The sequence below is a fragment of the Haematobia irritans genome, chromosome 1 (genome assembly GCF_050003625.1).
Source record: "Haematobia irritans isolate KBUSLIRL chromosome 1, ASM5000362v1, whole genome shotgun sequence".
Lineage (NCBI taxonomy): Eukaryota > Metazoa > Arthropoda > Insecta > Diptera > Muscidae > Haematobia > Haematobia irritans.
In genome coordinates, this window is record NC_134397.1 from 17,438,746 (window position 1) to 17,457,297 (window position 18,552).

Sequence of the window (18,552 nt, forward strand, 5' to 3'; positions counted from 1 at the left end):
TTTCTACACAAAATTCTACTACTATAGAAAATTTCGTCACAATTTTATTTCTATACAAAATTTTATTTCAATAGAAAATTTTGTCAAAATTTTATTTCTAAAGAAAATTTTGTCAATATTTTATTTCTGACGAAAATTTGTTAAAATTATATTTCTAAAGAAAATTTTGTCAAAAATTTTATTTCTATATACAATTTTGTCAAAATTTTGTTTCTAAAGAAAAATTTTCCAAAATTTTATTTTTATACAAAATCTTTGTCACAATTCTACAACTATAGAAAATTTCGTCACAATTCTATTTCTATAGAAAATTTTGTCAAAATTTTATTTCTATAGAAAATTTTGTCAAAATTTTATTTCTAAAGAAAATTTTGTCAAAATTTTATTTCAATAGAAAATTTTGTCAATATTTTATTTCTAACGAAAATTTGTTAAAATTATATTTCTAAAGAAAATTTTGCCAAAATATTTATTTCTATATACAATTTTGTCAAAATTTTGTTTCTAAAGAAAATTTTTCCAAAATTTTATTTTTATACAAAATTTTTGTCAAAATTCTACTACTATAGAAAATTTCGTCACAATTCTATTTCTATAGAAAATTTCGTCAAAATTTTATTTCTATAGAAAATTTTGTCAAAATTTTATTTCAATAGAAAATTTTGTCAAAATTTTATTTCTAAAGAAAATTTTGTCAATACTTTATTTCTGACGAAAATTTGTTAAAATTATATTTCTAAAGAAAATTTTGTCAAAAATTTTATTTCTATATACAATTTTGTCAAAATTTTGTTTCTACAGAAAATTTTTCCACAATTTTATTTTTATACAAAATCTTTGTCACAATTCTACAACTATAGAAAATTTCGTCACAATTCTATTTCTATAGAAAATTTTGTCAAAATTTTATTTCTATAGAAAATTTTGTAAAAATCTTATTTCGAAAGAAAATTTTGTCAAAATTTTATTTCAATAGAAAATTTTGTCAATATTTTATTTCTAACGAAAATTTGTTAAAATTATATTTCTAAAGAAAATTTTGCCAAAATATTTATTTCTATATACAATTTTGTCAAAATTTTGTTTCTACAGAAAATTTTTCCACAATTTTATTTTTATACAAAATCTTTGTCGCAATTCTACAACTATAGAAAATTTCGTCACAATTCTATTTCTATAGAAAATTTTGTCAAAATTTTATTTCTATAGAAAATTTTGTCAAAATTTTATTTCTAAAGAAAATTTTGTCAATATTTTATTTCTAACGAAAATTTGTTAAAATTTTGTTTCTAAAGAAAATTTTTCCAAAATTTTATTTTTATACAAAATGTTTGTCACAATTTTATTTCTATAGAAAATTTCGTCACAATTCTATTTCTATAGAAAATTTTGTCAAAATTTTATTTCTATAGAAAATTTTGTCAAAATTTTATTTTTATAGAAAATTTTGTCAAAATTTTATTGCTATGGAACATTTTGTCAAAATTTCATTTCTATAGAAAATTTTGTCAAAATTTTATTTCCATTCGTTTTGTTTTGTTATTGTTGGATTTGTTCTTTAAGCATTGTTGTTGTTTTTTTATTTCAGCTTAAACCCATGCATTGACTAAACCACAAGTGAAGCTTAACCAACAGAGGAAAATAATGTTTGTCAAATTTTCCGAAAACCTTTTTTCGGAAGGTTCACGTGTGGTTTATTGTTGGGTTTAATGAACTGCCTGAATTTATTCTGATAATTGGTTGATAGTTTTGGTGCAAATAGATGATGCTGATGAGGAATGTGGTAATTCCGAAACGTGCGTCCATCCAACCATCTTGCAGTCTATAGGGCTTTGCCCAAATTAATTTGACAAACATTCGTTTCCTCTGTAGTTTAGTCAATGTATGGTTTTAAGCTGAAATAAAAAAAAAAAAAACAATAACAAAATTTTATTTCTATAGAAAATTTTGTCAAATTTTTATTTCTATAGAAAATGTTGCCAAAATTTTATTTCTATAGAAAATTTTGTCAAAATTTTATTTCTATAGACTTTTTTGTTAAAATTCTATTTCTATAGAAAATTTTGTCAAAATTTTATTTCTATAGAAAATTTTGTCAAAATTTTATTTTTATCAAAATATTTGTCAAAATGTTCTTTCTATAGAAAATTTTGTCAAAATGTTCTTTCTATAGAAAATTTTGTCAAAATGTTCTTTCTATAGAAAATTTTGTCAAAATGTTCTTTCTATAGAAAATTTTGTCAATATTTTATTTCTATAGAAAATTTTGTCAAAATTTTATTATTATAGAAAATTTTGTCAAAATTTTATTTCGTTAGAAAATGTTGTCAAAAATTTATTTATATCGAAAATTTTTTCAAAATTTTATTTCTATAGAACATTTTGTCAAAAGTTTATTTCTATAGAACATTTTGTCAAAATTTTATTTCTAGAGGCAATTTTGCCAAAACTTCAGTTCTATAGAAAAGTTTGCCCAAATTTTATTTCTGTAGAAAATTTTGTCAAAACGCTATTTCTAGAGCCAATATTACCAAAACTTTATTTCTAGTGCCAATTTTGTCAAAATTTTATTTCTATAAAAAATTTTGCCAAAATTGTATTTCTATAGAAAATTTTGTCAAAATTTTATTTCTATAGAAAATTTTGTCAAAGTTTAATTTCTATAGAAAATTATGTCAAAATATTATTTCTATAGAAAATTTTGTCAAAATTTTATGTCTATAGAAATTTTTATTTCTAGATGCAATTTTGCCAAAACTTTATATCTAGAGGCAATTTGGCAAAAATATTACTCCTATAGAGAATTTTGTCATAATTTGATTTCCAAGAAAATTCTGTTAAAATAATATTTCTACAGAAAATTTTGTCAAAATTTTATTTCTATAGAAAATTTTGTTAAAATTTTATTTCTGCAGAAAATTTTGTCAAAATTTTATTTCTATAGAAAAATTTTTCAAAATTTTATTTCTAAAGAAAATTTTGTCAATATTTTATTTCTAAAGAAAATTTGTTAAAATTATATTTCTTAAGAAAATTTTGGCAAAAATTTTATTTCTATATACAGTTTTGTCAAAATTTTGTTTCTAACAAAATGTTTCCAAAATTTTATTTCTACACAAAATTCTACTTTTATAGAAAATTTCGTCACAATTTCATTTCTATGGAAAATTTTGTCAACATTTTATTTCTATGGAAAATTTTGTCGACATTTTATTTCTACACAAAATTTTGTCAAAATTTTATTTCTATAGAAAATTTTGTCAAAATTTTATTTCTATACAAAATTTTGTCAAAATCTTATTTCTATATAAAATTTTGTCAAAATTTTATTTCTATACAAAATTTTGTCAAAATCTTATTTCTATAGAATTTTCAATATTTGATTTCTATAGAAAATTTTGTCCAAATTTTATTTCTATAGAAAATTTTTGTAAAAATTTATTTCTATAGAAATTTTTTTCAAAATTTTATTTCCAAAGAATTTTGTCAAAATTTTATTTCTATAGAAAATATTATCAAAATTTTATTTCTAGAGGCAATTTTGTCCAAAATTTTATTTCTATAGAAAATTTTATTTCTAGATGCAATTTTGTCAAAATTTTATTTCTATAAAAAATTTTGCCAAAACTGTATTTCTATAGAAAATTTTGTCAAAATTTTATTTCTATAGAAAATTTTGCCAATATTTTATTTCTATAGAAAATTTTGTCAAAATTTTATTTCTATAGAAAATTTTGTCAAAATTTTATTTCTATAGAAAATTTTGTCAAAATTTTATGTCTATAGAAAATTTTATTTCTAGATGTAATTTTGACAAAACTTTATTTCCAGAGGCAATTTGGCAAAAATTTTATTTCTATAGAGGATTTTTGTCATAATTTAATTTCAAAAAAAAAATAATATTTCTAAAGAAAATTTTGTCAAAATTTTATTTCTAAAGGAATTTTTGTCAAAATTTTATTTCTATAGAAAATTTTGTCCAAATTTTATTTCTATAGAAAATTTTGTCAATTTAAATTTACAATTAACTATTATTCGAGCCATATACAAATATGTACATGTACATGTTTCCGTTCGGGCGAATGAATTTTTCCACAGTCTCTAGTACAGATTTGGAAAACATATAGAAATTAATCCCCTTTAAATCTTTAATCCCACTGTGCATCATCTCGTCAGATAATTCGATTTAAAGAGTATCAATTCCTATATGTTTCCTCAATTAAGAGTTAGCCTAAAGGACCCAAGCCAGATCTGAACTAAAGACGGTGGAAAAATTAATTCGCCCAAATGGAAACATGTAGTCAGGCGTGTCTAGATTTGTATCTGGCGTTTTCTTTTCAAAGACTCTGTTGATCAAGTTCCTTACTCTTCTTTGTCCATAAATAATAATTAATTGTATATTGGCAAAATTTTCTATAGAAATAAAATTTTGACAAAATTTTCTATAGAAATAAAATTTTGACAAAATTTTCTGCAGAAATAAAATTTTGACAAAATTTTCTACAGAAATAAAATTTAGACAAAATTTTCTATACAAATGAAATTTTGGCAAACTTGCCACTAGAAATAAAATTTTTTATAGAAATAAAATTTTGACAAAATTGTCTTTAAGCCCTTGCGATTTTTATCGTTTCGAGTGAAAATATACCATGGACGATTCAAGTCATCCATTTCGCAAATTTCATGAAAAATAAAGTTTTGTCAAAATTGCCTCTAGAAATAAAGTTTTGGCAAAACTGCTTATAGAAATAAAATTTTGACAAAATTTTCTATAGAAATAAAATTTTGACAAAATTTTCTATAGAAATAAAATTTTGGGCAAAATTGCCTCTAGAAATAGAATTTTGACAAAATTTTCTATAGACACAATATTTAGGCAACATTTTCTATAGAAATAAAATTTGGACAAAATTTTTTACAGACATAAAATTTGGACAAAATTTTCTAAGAAATAAAATTTAGACAAAATTTTCTATAGAAATGAAATTTTGGCAAAATTGCTTCTAGAAATAAAATTTTCTATAGAAATAAAATTTTGACAAAATTGTCTTTAGGCGATTTATTACCGTGCGATTTTTATCGTTTCGAGTGAAAATATACCAGGGACGAGTCAAGTCATCCAGTTCGCAAATTTCATGAAAAAATATGATCCTGTTAACGTGGTCGTAGTGGCTGTTTTGCTGAAATTGATTTTAGTTATTAATGCCATACCTTGCACTTTATTCGGAAAACAAAAACTCTTCATCAGTTATACATGTCTTATTGGAAAAATTCTTTATATTAATATTTTCCTTTTAATTCATTTCTAGTATTGTGCATCCTCCTTGTTTTGCTTGGCTGTCTGTTACCCCTAACACGGGGAGATCCAGAAGATGAATCACCATCACCTGCTCCACAACCACCATCGCCACCAGGGAAGACACCACCGAAAATAACCAAATCACGAACCTTATCAACAAGATATCCACCATCCAGTACAACGACAACTACAACCACCACAACAGAAGATCCAATGACATTGGAGACCACAACCAGTGCCAAGGATATTTGTGAACATGGCATACGTTCGATTATAGCAAACTCGGAAGAGGATGTGCCTGTGGTGAAAACAGAAAATGATTTTGTGCACAATGTTGAAGGTGATCTCATACTGAGTGTAATGACCACAGATCCAACATCGGCAATGTTTGTAATAAATCGTTTGAATGTGGCCAATCTATTGGAGGCAGATTTCGAAATAGGTAAGTTATGATGACACCTAATGAATAAAAATAAATAAAATAAAATATCTTCCCATTTTTCCCTTCAGGTATTCGAGCTATCCGTTTAGATGCCGATCATATTGCAGAGAATATTCTACTGCAAGAGATTAAATATCAACAACACTGTACTAGTCATCCTTTGGGAATATTCATTGATATCGATTACTATGTCATGATGGAAGATTTTATTGATGATCTCGAGTACAATATATGGCCTATACCATCACCCCGTGCCGATCTCTTTCCCAAAGTTGCCCATTTGTTACATCAAATGCCTTGGGGAGATACGCTAGCCTCTGTGGAAATTCTAACAGAGAATTTAGAAATCTACAATGCATTCATGGATGCCACACGTAAAGAGCATATGTGCCTTATGCATTTTAAGAGTGACCATAATATTTACATACTCTTTGGAGAGAAGATGGCATCACATTTTAAAGAGAATGGTACAGTATTTGCTGTACCCACCGAGAGAACAGATCGTCATTTTATTATGGGTAAGAGAGCAAATGTATGGAAGTAATTAAGAGAAGTTATACATCAATCTCTTATTGTCTTATAGTCTTCAATGTTGTAAGAATGAAAGAAGTCTTCACTGTTGTAAGAAAATGTATCTAGAATCAGAGTACGTGAAACGCAAATATGTCTCATGTTCCCTGTGAATAAGCGACATTATGCACTTGAAATATGTTTAAGGTGATTATACTCCTTAATTGCGTGTAGTGGGAATTATCGTGGGTGTATTCTGGGTGTAGGCTCAGAGAGAATGAAAATAGAAGGGAACGAAAAGTTCTCTTCTAGAAAGAAAACAAATATCAACCGTATAGATGTCGCACAATGCCTGCAGCTTAGGTATTACCGACGTTGCGGTCGAAGCGCTGTTTTGATAAATTCTTTATAAAGGCATCGGCAGTTATATTTTCAAATTGCCTGCCAAAAACTTTAATGGAATGAAAACATTTATAAAAAGAACATTTGTTACCACAAAGTAGCTTCTAAATCCTATTTTCCTTACGTTTCGTAAAGCCGGCAGAGAACAGAGAACTGATAGACGCCGACGCAAACTGTATGATATTTGAGAGAAGCGCCGACAAAAACTGCATGATATTAGAGAAATTTTTCTCATTACTGTCTCCTACTGACGCAGTTTCGCTTCACAATTTCGTTCTTTTGTATTTTCATTCTCTTTGGTAGGCTTCTAAACACAGTCGCCACTAGTCCCAAAAATATTCTACCAAAATTTTCAGTAAATTTTAACTAAAAATTAACAAAATTAAAAAAACATCTTATTTTGAAAATGTTGTCAAAATTTTATTTCTATAGAAGATTTTTTCAAAATTTTATTTCTTAGAACAAGTTGTCTAAATTTCATTTCTAAAGAAAATGTTGTCAAAATTTTATTTCTATAGAAAATTTATTTCCATACAAATTTTATTTCCGTGGAAACTTTTATCAAAATTTTATTTCTATAAAAATTTTGTCAAAATTTGATTTCTATAGAAAATTTTGTCAAAATTTTATTTTTAAAGAAAATTTTTTCAAAATTTTATTTCTATAGAAAATTTTGTCAAGATTTTATTTCTATAGAAAATGTTGTCACAATTTTATTTCTTTCGAAAATTTTGTCAAAATGTTATTTCTCTAGAAAATTTTGTCAAAATTTTATTTCTAAAGAAAATTTTGTCAAAAGTTTACTCCTCTAGAAAATGTTGTCAAAATTTGATTACTATAGAAAATTTTGTCACAATTTTATTTCTATAGAAAATTTTGTCAAAATTTTATTTTTGTAGAAAATTTTGTCAAAATTTTATTTGTTTTGTTTGTTATTGTTGGCTTCTCTTCAATCGTTATTGTTGTTTTTGATCTCAGCTTAAAGCCATGCATTGACTAAACTACAAGTGTAGCTTAACCAACAGAGGAAAAGTATGCTTGTAAAATTTATTTGGGCAAAGCCCTATAGACTGCAAGATGGTTGGATGTACAGCTGTTTCGGAATTACCACATTCCTCATCAGCATCCTCTACTTGCAGCAAAACTCAAGAACAAACCCAGCCAAATACATTCAAATCGATGATTTGAGTTTGGCAAAGGAAAAGAGATATTCTGGCAAATTTGTTTAGGCAGTAGCCGACTATCAAACCCTTTTTCGGGAGGTTCAAGTGTAGTTCACTTTGGGTTGAGTGAATTACCCGAATTTATTCTCATAATTGGTTGATAGTTTTGCTGCAAGTAGAGGATGCTGATGAGGAATGTGGTAATTCCGAAACAGCTGTACATCCAACCATTTTGCAGTCTATAGGGCTTTGCCCAAATAAATTTGACAAACATTATTTTCCTCTGTTTGTTAAGCTACTCTTGTAATTTAGTCAATGGTTTTTAAGCTGAGATCAAAAACAACAATAAAAATTTTATTTCTATAGACAATTTTGTCAACATTTGATGTCTTAGAACAAGTTGTCAAAATTTTATTTCTATCGAAAATTTTGTCAAAATTTCATTTCTACAGAAAATGTTGTCAAAATTTTATTTCTATAGAAAATTTTGTCAATTTTCTTTCTATAGAAAATTTATTTCCATAGAAATTTTATTTCCGTGGAAACTTTTATCAAAATTTTATTTCTGCATTGTTGTTGTTTTTTATTGCAGCTTAAAACCATACATTGACTAAACTACACGTGTAGCTTAACCAACAGAGGAAAAGAATGTTTGTCAAATTTATTTGGGCAAAGCCCTATAGACTGCAAGATGGTTGGATGGACGCACTTTTCGGAATTACCACATTCCTCATCAGCATCCTCTACTTGCAGCAAAACTATCAACCAATTATCAGAATAAATTCAGGCAGTTTATTAAACCCAACAAAAACCACACTTGAACCCTTCTGTAGAAAGTTTTGTCGAAATTTTATTTATATAGAAAAATTTGTTAAAATTTTATTTCTATAGAAAAATTTGTCAAAATTTTATTTCTATAGAATATTTTGTCAAAATTTTATTTCTATAGAAAATTTTGTCAAAATTTTATTTCTATCGAAAATTTTGTCAAAATATTATTTCTAAAGAAAATTTTGTCAAAACTTTATTTCTCTCGAAAATTTTGTCAGCATTTAATTTCTCTAGAAAATTTTGTCAAAATTTTATTTCTAAAGAAATTTTTTTCAAAATTTGATTTCTATAGAAAATTTTGTCGACATTTTATTTCTATAGAACATTTTGTCACAATTTTAGTTCTTTAGAAAATTTTGTCAAAATTTATTTTCATAGAAATTTTATTTCCATGGAAACTTTTATCAAAATTGTATATATATAGAAAATTTTGTCAAAATTTTATTTCTATAAAAAAATTTATCAAACATTTATTCATATAGAAATTTTTTTCAAAAATTTATTTTTATAGAAAATTTTGTCAACATGGTCTTTCTATAGAAAATTTTGTTAAAATTTTATTTCTATAGAAAATTTTGTCAAAATTTGATTTCTATAAAATATTTGTCACAATTTTAGTTCTTTAGAAAATTTTGTCAAAATTTTAATTTTGTAGAAAATTTTGTCAAAATTTTATTTAAAATTTTGTCAAAATTGTATTTAAAAATTTTGTTAAAATTTGATGTCTTAGAACAAGTTGTCAATACTTTATTTCTATAGAAAATTTTGTCAAAATTTTTTTATATAGACAATTTTGCCAAAATTTTATTTCTGTAGAAAATTTATTTCCATAGACATTTTATTTCCATGGAAACTTTTATCAAAATTTTATTTCTATAGAAGATTTTGTCAAAATTTTATTTCTATAGAAAAATTTGTCAAAATTTTAGTTATACAGAAAATTTTTTCACAATTTTACTTCTATAGAAAATTTTGTCAAAATTTTATTTATATAGAAAATGTTTTCAAAATTTTATTTCTATAGAAAATTTTGTCAAAATTTTACCAATATTGGAAATTTTGTCAAAATTTTATTTCTATAGAAAAATTTGTCAAAATTTTATTTATATAGAAAATTTTGTCAAAATTTTCAAAATTTTATTTCTAAAGAAAATTTTATCAAAATTTTATTTCTAAAGAAAATTTTGTCAAAATTTGATTTCTATAGAAAATTTTGTCAAAATTTTATTTGTTTAGGAAATTTTGTCAAAATTTTATTTCTAAAGAAAATTTTGTCAAAATTTGATTTCTATATAAAATTTTGTCAAAAATTGATTGCTATAGAAAATTTTGTCAAAATTTTATTTCTATAGAACATTTTGTCAAAATTTGATTTCTTAGAACAAGTTGTCAAAATTTGATTTCATAGAACAAGTTGTCAAAATTTCATTTCTATAGAAAATTTTGACAAAAATTTTTTTAATATTGAAAATTGTGTCAAAATTTTATTTCTATAGAAAAGTTTGTCAAAATTTTATTTCTATAGAAAATTTTGTCAAAATTTTATTTCTATAGAAAATTTTATTACCATTTTATTTCTATCGAAAATTTTGTCAAAATTTTATTTCTAAAGAAAATTTTGTCAAAATTTGATTTCTATAGAAAATTTTGTCAATTTTCTTTCTATAGAAAATTTATTTCCATAGAAATATTATTTGCGGTGAATCTTTTATCAAAATTTTATTTGTGTAGAAAATTTTGTCGAAATTTTATTTCTTATATTTCATGTTAGACTTATACCGAAACAGGCAATTGACGTCCAAATGCATTACATCTAATTATACAATTATTTTTCGATTTTGATAAAATTTTATTTCTATAGAAAATTTTGTCAAAATTGTATTTCTATAAAAAATTTATTTCCATGGAAACTTTTATCAAAATTTTGTTTCTATAGAAAAATTTCTCAAAATTTTATTTATATAGAAAATTTTTTCAAAATTTTACTTCTAAAGAAAATTTTAGCAAATTTTTATTTCTATAGAAAATTTTGTCAAAATTTAATTTTTTAGAACAAGTTGTCAAAATTTAATTTCTACAGAAAATTTTGTAAAAATTTCATTTCTATAGAAAATTTTGTCAATTTTCTTTCTATTGAAAATTTATTTTCATAGAAATTTTAGTTCCATGGAAACTTTTATCAAAATTTTATTTCTATAGAAAATGTTGTCAATTTTTTTTTTATAGAAATTTTGCCAAATATTATTTCTATAGAAAATTTTACAAATCCTTATTTCTATAGAAAATATTGTCAAAATTTTATTTCTATAGAAAATTTTGTCAAAATATTATTTCTATAGACAGTTTATTTCAACAGAAATTTTAGTTGAATGGAAACATGTGTCAAAATTTTATTTTTATAGAAAATTTTGTTAACATTTTATTTCTATAGAAAATTTTTTAAAAATTTTACGTCTATAGAAACGTTTGTCAAAATTGAATTTCTATAGTAAATTTTGTCAAAATTTTTCAATACAATTTTAAATGAATAAACTAAAATAAATGCAAAAAGCGTGCCACTTTTTCTCTCAGAGGCAATACTGGAGTCAGCCCCTTTATAATTTAACCTCTCTTTAGTTTATTTTACCTACAAAACTAATGAAATTTTCTCTTTTCTCCTCTTTCTCTCTCTCTCTCTCATTCTCTCTTAACACTCTTCCTCATAGATTTACCCAACAACTCCTATATATTAATGGAGAACGAAATCGATCTACGTGAAGTCGATAGAAATGCAACACAAATGACTTTGGATGAACCCCTAATTGGCAAGACGATATTACCATCACGAGTATTGGCATTTGCTCGACCCATGTTGGAATTGGCTCGATGGCTAAAGTCTTCCATGCAACGGAATTGCAGACGCGTAGATGAGTTCTACTCTTTCGAAAGTTGTGGCAATGTTTTGGAATTTATAGGAGATTGGATAAAACCGGAAAATCGTCTGCCCCATCATGATATAGCCGAACTATTGGATCTGCTGCGCATGCGCCACCTGGGACCCCTAATGAATTTTCAAATGTTCCAAAAACAAATGGACAATCAGTACCCAGCCCCGGTGTCTTACGAAGAGGATAAGGCAACAATGCGGGAAATTGCAGCGGAAAATTTTGTCACAAACATAACCACCTATTATCACTATAATCATGAGAATCACACCAGTGTGGAGCTAAAGACAAAATTTGGCCATGTTTTCAATTGCCAATATACGGCAGGAGAGAATTCGCGTTATCCCTTTTTGTACGATGGTGAATCGGTAATGTTTTGGCGTATCAAACCCGAAACATGGGTGGCCACTGGAATGACAGCGGCCATTTTGGGTTTGATAGCCACTTTGGCCATTTTGGTATTTATAGTGGTGCGTATATCGCTGGGCGATGTGTTCGAGGGTAATCCCGTAACTTCGATATTGCTGTTGCTCTCTTTGCTGTTAATGTTTACCTCTTTTATACCCTTCTCCATGGAATATGTGGGAGAACATCGTAACTCCCATGTGACTGTGGAAGATGCTCAAACTTTGAATATTCTCTGTGCCGTAAGGGTATTCATTTTGACTTTGGTCTATTGTTTTGTATTCTCTCTCCTGCTCTGCCGTTCGGTAATGTTGGCCTCTATTGGCTCTGAGGGCGGCTTTCTCTCTCATGTCAATGGCTATATACAAGCGGTGATTTGTGTTTTCAGTATCCTCGTGCAATTGGGTATGTCCGTGCAATTGCTTACCGCCATGATCTTTGCTCCCGATGAATTATCATGTGAGAATATGTACTACGGACGTTGGCTCTTTGGCCTAATGGCCTATAATATGTTGCTATTGCTGAGTATTATTGCCTTGGTACCGTTCATATATCGTTCGCAGAGAAATTACCGGGAGGGTATATTGATTGTTATTGGATCCATTTTGATATTGATCATATGGATTGTGTGGATTACTTTGTCCTTTTTCGGTGATGAGATGCGTGATGCTGCCTTGCCCTTGGGTCTGCAAGCTTCCGGCTGGGCTATATTGGTGGGTATATTAATACCGCGGACATTTTTAATAGTTCGTGGCATCGAAAGATCGGATATTGCCCAGGCCTTGCCTTCGTTAACATCGCTGGCATTTGCCCATAATAATCAATACTCTTCGGAGCAGGTAAGCTATGATTCTCTATGAGAGAGAGAGAGCTTTGGCTAATTACTACTTCTCTTACTTACAGAGTGTCTATGAATGTGTTAATCCTGCCATGCGTAATATATCCCAGGATGAGCTACATCATCAGTCTCCTAGTGAAATTCCAACTTTGCCACTTCGAGGTGGTGGAGCTCCCAGACGCCAACAATTTTTTGCCAATCTACGTCAAGCCAATTCACATGCTGGACCCCAAAGACAGAATACTACCAGGGTTAATCGTGGTAGTCCACCACTTTCAGCTCAATCTTCAATATCTCCCACAGATTCTCCAGAGAATAGTAAAATTACCAGATTTTGAAATGTAGTCTCCCTCTCTCTCTCTCTCTCTCTCTCCCACTCTCACTTTCTCTCCCTTTAATTTGTTTCTCTTGAGATTGGTTACTGTAACCAAAGAGAAAAACTAAATCCGGGTTTTTTAAACCAAAAATAAAAAATATGCTTCCAAAAAATGGACCACTATCCTTTCCAGATCCCCATGTAACTTAAGATATTCTTTTTTGAGAAGAGATCTCAAATAATTCCATTCCTTAGATTTAAGCATTAACTAAACACCAACCGAATTTGGGGTTTTCCTAAATTTTCTACTCTTTGTCCAGTATATACTAAAATTTTTGTGTAGAGTTTTTTTTCAGTTTCTTTTATATTTTATAAGTCCTTAAAAAAAACCTATTCTAGTCAAAAGCCGAATACCTAAGATCTTGATTATTAATCAAGTGTTGTTTCAACATTATTCGAAAAAGAATATTTTACTTAATAATAAAAATCAATAAAAATATTTATAAAAATTATAATGATTTAGTTCTTTATTTTGTGGTACGATAAATGGTGAAAATTGGAAAAGTGTAAAAACTGTCTTCAGATTAAGCGGGTATAAGAGGAATTTTTACCATATGATAGGCATCACGAATTAGTTCCAGCTGTATTGTCTTTACGGTTGCCACTCCAGCCAAAAATAATCTACCACAATTTGGAGAAAATTCTACCAAAAAAGTACAAAAAAAAATCTGTATACAATTTTGTCAAAATTTTATTTCTATAAAAAATTTTGTCAAAATTTTATTTCTATAGAAAATTTTGTCAAAATTTTATTTCAATAGAAAAATTTGGAAAATTTCATTTCAACAGAAAATTTTGTCAAAATTTTATTTTGTTAAAATTTTTTTCTCAAAATTTGATTTCTACAGAAAACTCTGTCAAAATTTTATTTTTATAGAAATTTTTCTCAAAATTTTATTTCTATGGAAATTTTGTCAAAATTTTATTTCAATAGAAAAATTTGGAAAATTTGATTTCAACAGAAAATTTTGTCAAAATTTTTTTTTCCTCAAAATTTGATTTCTATAGAAAACTGTGTCAAAATTTTATTTTTATAGAAAATTTTTTCAAAATTTTATTTTTATAGACAACTTTGTCAAAATTTTATTTTTATAGAAAATTTTGTCAAAATTTTATTTCTATAGATTTATTTTTTTTTTAATTTTATTTCTATAGAAAATTTTTTTTAATTTTATTTCTATAGAAAATTTTGTCAAAATTTTATTTCTGTAGAAATCTTTGTCAAAATTTTATTTTTATAGAAAATTTTCACAAAATTTTATTTTTATAGACAATTTTGTCAAAATTTTGTATTATAGAAAATTTTGTCAAAATTTTATTTTTATAGAAAATTTTGTCAAAATTTTATTTCTATAGATTTTTTTTCAAATTTTATTTCTATAGAAAATTTTGTCAAAATTTTATTTCTATTGAAAATTTTGTCAAAATTTTATTTCTATAGAAAACTTTGTCAAAATTTTATTTTTATAGAAAGTTTTCTCAAAATTTTATTTCTATAGAAAATTTTGTTAAAATTGTATTTCTATAGAAAATTTTGTCAAATTTTTATTTCTATAGAAAATTTTTGAAAATTTGAATTCTATAGAAAATTTTGTCAAAATTTCATTTTGTTAAAATTTTATTTAAAAAAATAATTGTGGGTAAGGGCAATGAGTGGGCTGAAGGGACGGGATGCGTGAAATTTTGTGAAAATTTTATTTCAATAGAAAAATTTGGAAAATTTAATTTCAACAGAAAATTTTGTCAAAATTTCATTTTGTTAAAACTTTTTCCTCAAAATTTGATTTCTATAGAAAACTCTGTCAAAATTTTATTTTTATAGAAAATGTTCTCAAAATTTTATTTTTATAGACAACTTTGTCAAAATTTTATTTTTATAGAAAATTTTGTCAAAATTTTATTTCTATAGATTTGTTTTCAAATTTTATTTCTATAGAAAATTTTGTCAAAATTTTATTTCTATAGAAAACTTTGTCAAAATTTTATTTTTATAGAAAATTTTCACAACATTTTATTTCTATAGATTTTTTTTTCAAATTTTATTTCTATGGAAAACTCTGTCAAAATTTTATTTGTATAGAAAATTTTGTCAAAATTTTATTTCTATAGAAAACTTTGCCAAAATTTTATTTTTATAGAAAATTTTCTCAAAATTTTATTTCTATAGAAAATTTTGTTAAAATTGTATTTCTATAGAAAATTTTGTCAAATTTTTATTTCTATAGAAATTTTTTTCAAAATTTTATTTCTATAGAAAAATTTTGAAAATTGTATTTCTATAGAAAATTTTGTCAACATTTCATTTTGTTAAAATTTTATTTTTAATGAAACATTGTGGGTAAGGGCAATGAGTGGGCTCAAGGGGCGGCAACGACTGCTGGGGCTTCGACTATGAAGAACTGTGGGCTGCGCTGGGTTGGACGATGACGATGAATGGGCGATGTTGCCTGGTGATGATGATGAAACGGTGTAAGTGGGTTGACTGGTGACGATGATGAAACGGTGTCGGTGATAGGGCGGGGTGATGCTAACTGGTGACGACGGTGAATAGTACGGTGTCAGCTGGTGTCGGCGAAGAAGAGGTGTCGAAGCGGTGTCGAAGGGGTTTCGAAGGGGTGTCGAAGCGGTGCGGTGGCGACGCTGACTGGTGACGATGGTGATACTGATGGTGTCGGCCAGCGATACTCGTGTACGGGAGTAGCGATTGTGTCGGGCCCACTGGTATTAGGGAAACGGATGACGGAGGCGTCGTGCTGGTGGTGTTCGTATACGGTGATGATGATGATGTCGGGCCGACAGTGTTAGTGTGCGCAGATGACGATAGTGTCGGGCCGATGGCGATCGTGTGCGGAGATGACGATGGTATCGGGCCGGCGGTGTTCGTATACGAGGATGACGATGATGTCGGGCCGATAGTGTTCGTGTGAGGAGATGACGATGGTGTCGGCCGATAGTGCTCGTTTCGTAATGAGAAGAGGGCTAGGGAACAGTATTCAGCTATGCTAGCCCTAGAGTGAAGCGGACGACCGCTGAAACAGCCGAACTGCATAAGCGAACGAACCGCAGAAGCAGCCGAATTGCGGAAGCGAACGAATTGATGAAGCGGACGAATCGCGGAAGCAGCCGAACTTCTGAAGCGAACGAATCGCGGAAGCGGACGAACCGTAGAAGCAGCCGATCTGCGGAAGCGAACGTATCGATGAAGCGGACGAACCGCGGAAACAGCCGAACTGCTGAAGCGAACGAATCGCGGAAGCGGACGAACCGTAGAAGCAGCCGAACTGCACAAGCAAACGGATCGCTGAAGCGGACTGACCACGGAAGGAGGCTCCTAGTATGGCATAGTGGAAGGGGGTACGGAAGGAGGTGGTGGGGAGTGCCAGTCTACTACAATGTTAGGATGCGAACGGATCGCGTCAAATCTAAATGTATTAATTCGAACGAATCGCGTCAGGATGAATCGGTTCTGCTATCGGAAGTTCGGCAGCGGTCCATGCTAGAGGTGTGCACGTGAGTAATAGTTTACTCACGCTCACGCACACTCACGACTGAAAAATCATATTCACGCACACTCACGCACGATATTTTTTGGTAGGACTCACGCTCACGCACACTCACGAAAAGAAAATTGGTACTCACGCACACTCACGCACGAAAACGTCGTGAATCACGAAAAATACCGTGACACACGAAAAATATCGTGATTCACGAAAAATATCGTGACTCACGAATAATTTTATGATTAATTTACCTTACCGAAAAGTGTCGGAAAACATGAGCATTATTAAAATCGAGAGTGTTATTAAACTCTTAACATCCCAGGTGTCACTAAAATTGTAATTGAATTTAACTCTTAAGGGTTTTATGTTGGTGAGCAGGAATATTTTCGTGAGTGTAATTCGTTACTCACGCACACTCACGAAGATATTATTTTCGTGACTCACGCTCACGCACGACATTTTGGTTTGTTAATCACGCTCACGCACACTCACGCTGTTTTCATGAGCGTGACTCACGACTCACGCACGAATCACGAAAATGTTCGTGAGTCACGATAATTTCGTGTCACGTGCACACCTCTAGTCCATGCCACTCGCTTTACTACTCGATTCATCGCGTTAGGATGAATCGGTTCTGCTATCGGAAGTTGGGCAGCGGTCGATGCCACTCGCTTTAATACTCGTCAAGCTTCGGGTGATTTATCCCATCGTCCCGACAAACCCACATTCTTAAGTCCGACGTGACACCAACCAAATGGGAATTATTAGGGTATAATTCACCAACGTTGAGTAGTGAAAGTAGGTTCCCTTCGATACTACTTGTACTTTACGCAAGCATTGACAACTGTTGCAATGGGTAAAGTGACGCAAAGCAAGAAAGTGGGTACAGTGGTACGAAGGAAAAAAATGGGGGCTATGGGAATTAATTAAATTCAAAAAAAGATCAATATGTAAGAGCAAATGACTCGCTACAATTTCTATAGTAAATTTTTTAGTTTTTTGAATTTTTTGTCAAAATTTAATTTTCAATTTTGATTGCAGATTACTCAGAAGCACTATAAACTATCCAGAAAAACATATTTTTTATAAAACCAGTGTCATGATGTTTTAAATCCATCAAACTTGATTTCATAGAATTCGGTCAAAATTTTGAAGATGTAAGAATTTTTTCTGCTGGTGTCTTAAAAGATATAGTGAGCATTTAAGGGTTAATATTCTATATATAAAAAAAGTCGCAATATATTTGAATTTTTTTTTTTTTATTAATTTTTAAAAATTACATAAGGAAAAATGAATATTTGGAAAGTGGCCTACACAGAGAAAAAAAGTCATCAATATATTGGGAGCGTAAATTAAAAATGCGAAATTTTTTCAATTGCTTAAAAATTTATTCCGGCAAAAATTGTAACAGACAGAACAACCAACGTATTGCCCATCGCTATCCAGAAACTTAAATTCTGTAAACTTTAAAAAATAACGTTATTTGTTGAATTTTGTTTTTCATTTAAATTTAACACAATTGCATTTTGGCCATCTTGGGGGCACTTTGAGGAATTGTAACAAAAAATTATATCCCTGAGTTTCATTTCTTTTTTCGTTTCATATGTTGAATGTGGACTAAATGAGTTTCCAAACAATGTAAATGGTTTAATACACAAGTTGAAAACAAGTTGAATTCAAATATCTTTTAAAACTTGGGTTTTCTTAGATGGTTTATGTCTTTCGTAAAACCTATTCAAGCTTTTTAAAGCAGTTCAAATAATTTATTTTTTTTTTTGTAGCTAATTTCACACTCTTTCCTTCAAAAGCTTTCAAAGGCAAATATTATTGAAGCTTAACAATTTGAAAAGCTTTTCCAGTAA

The 18,552-nt window shown here is 28.3% G+C and overlaps 1 protein-coding gene across 7 annotated transcripts in view; it reads left to right on the top strand.

The window, feature by feature from the left end:
* The window catches only part of boss (G protein coupled receptor bride of sevenless), a 31,523-nt gene extending 17,878 nt beyond the window's left edge, over positions 1-13,645 (top strand). For all 7 annotated transcript variants that reach the window (XM_075289478.1, XM_075289473.1, XM_075289474.1 and 4 more), the window contains exons 3-6: positions 5,310-5,741; positions 5,810-6,259; positions 11,353-12,815; positions 12,880-13,645. In XM_075289478.1, the coding sequence (XP_075145593.1) occupies positions 5,310-5,741; positions 5,810-6,259; positions 11,353-12,815; positions 12,880-13,152 (2,618 nt within the window). In that variant the 3' untranslated portion in view covers positions 13,153-13,645. The remainder of the gene's footprint in view (positions 1-5,309; positions 5,742-5,809; positions 6,260-11,352; positions 12,816-12,879) is intronic.
* Positions 13,646-18,552: the final 4,907 nt, after the last annotated feature.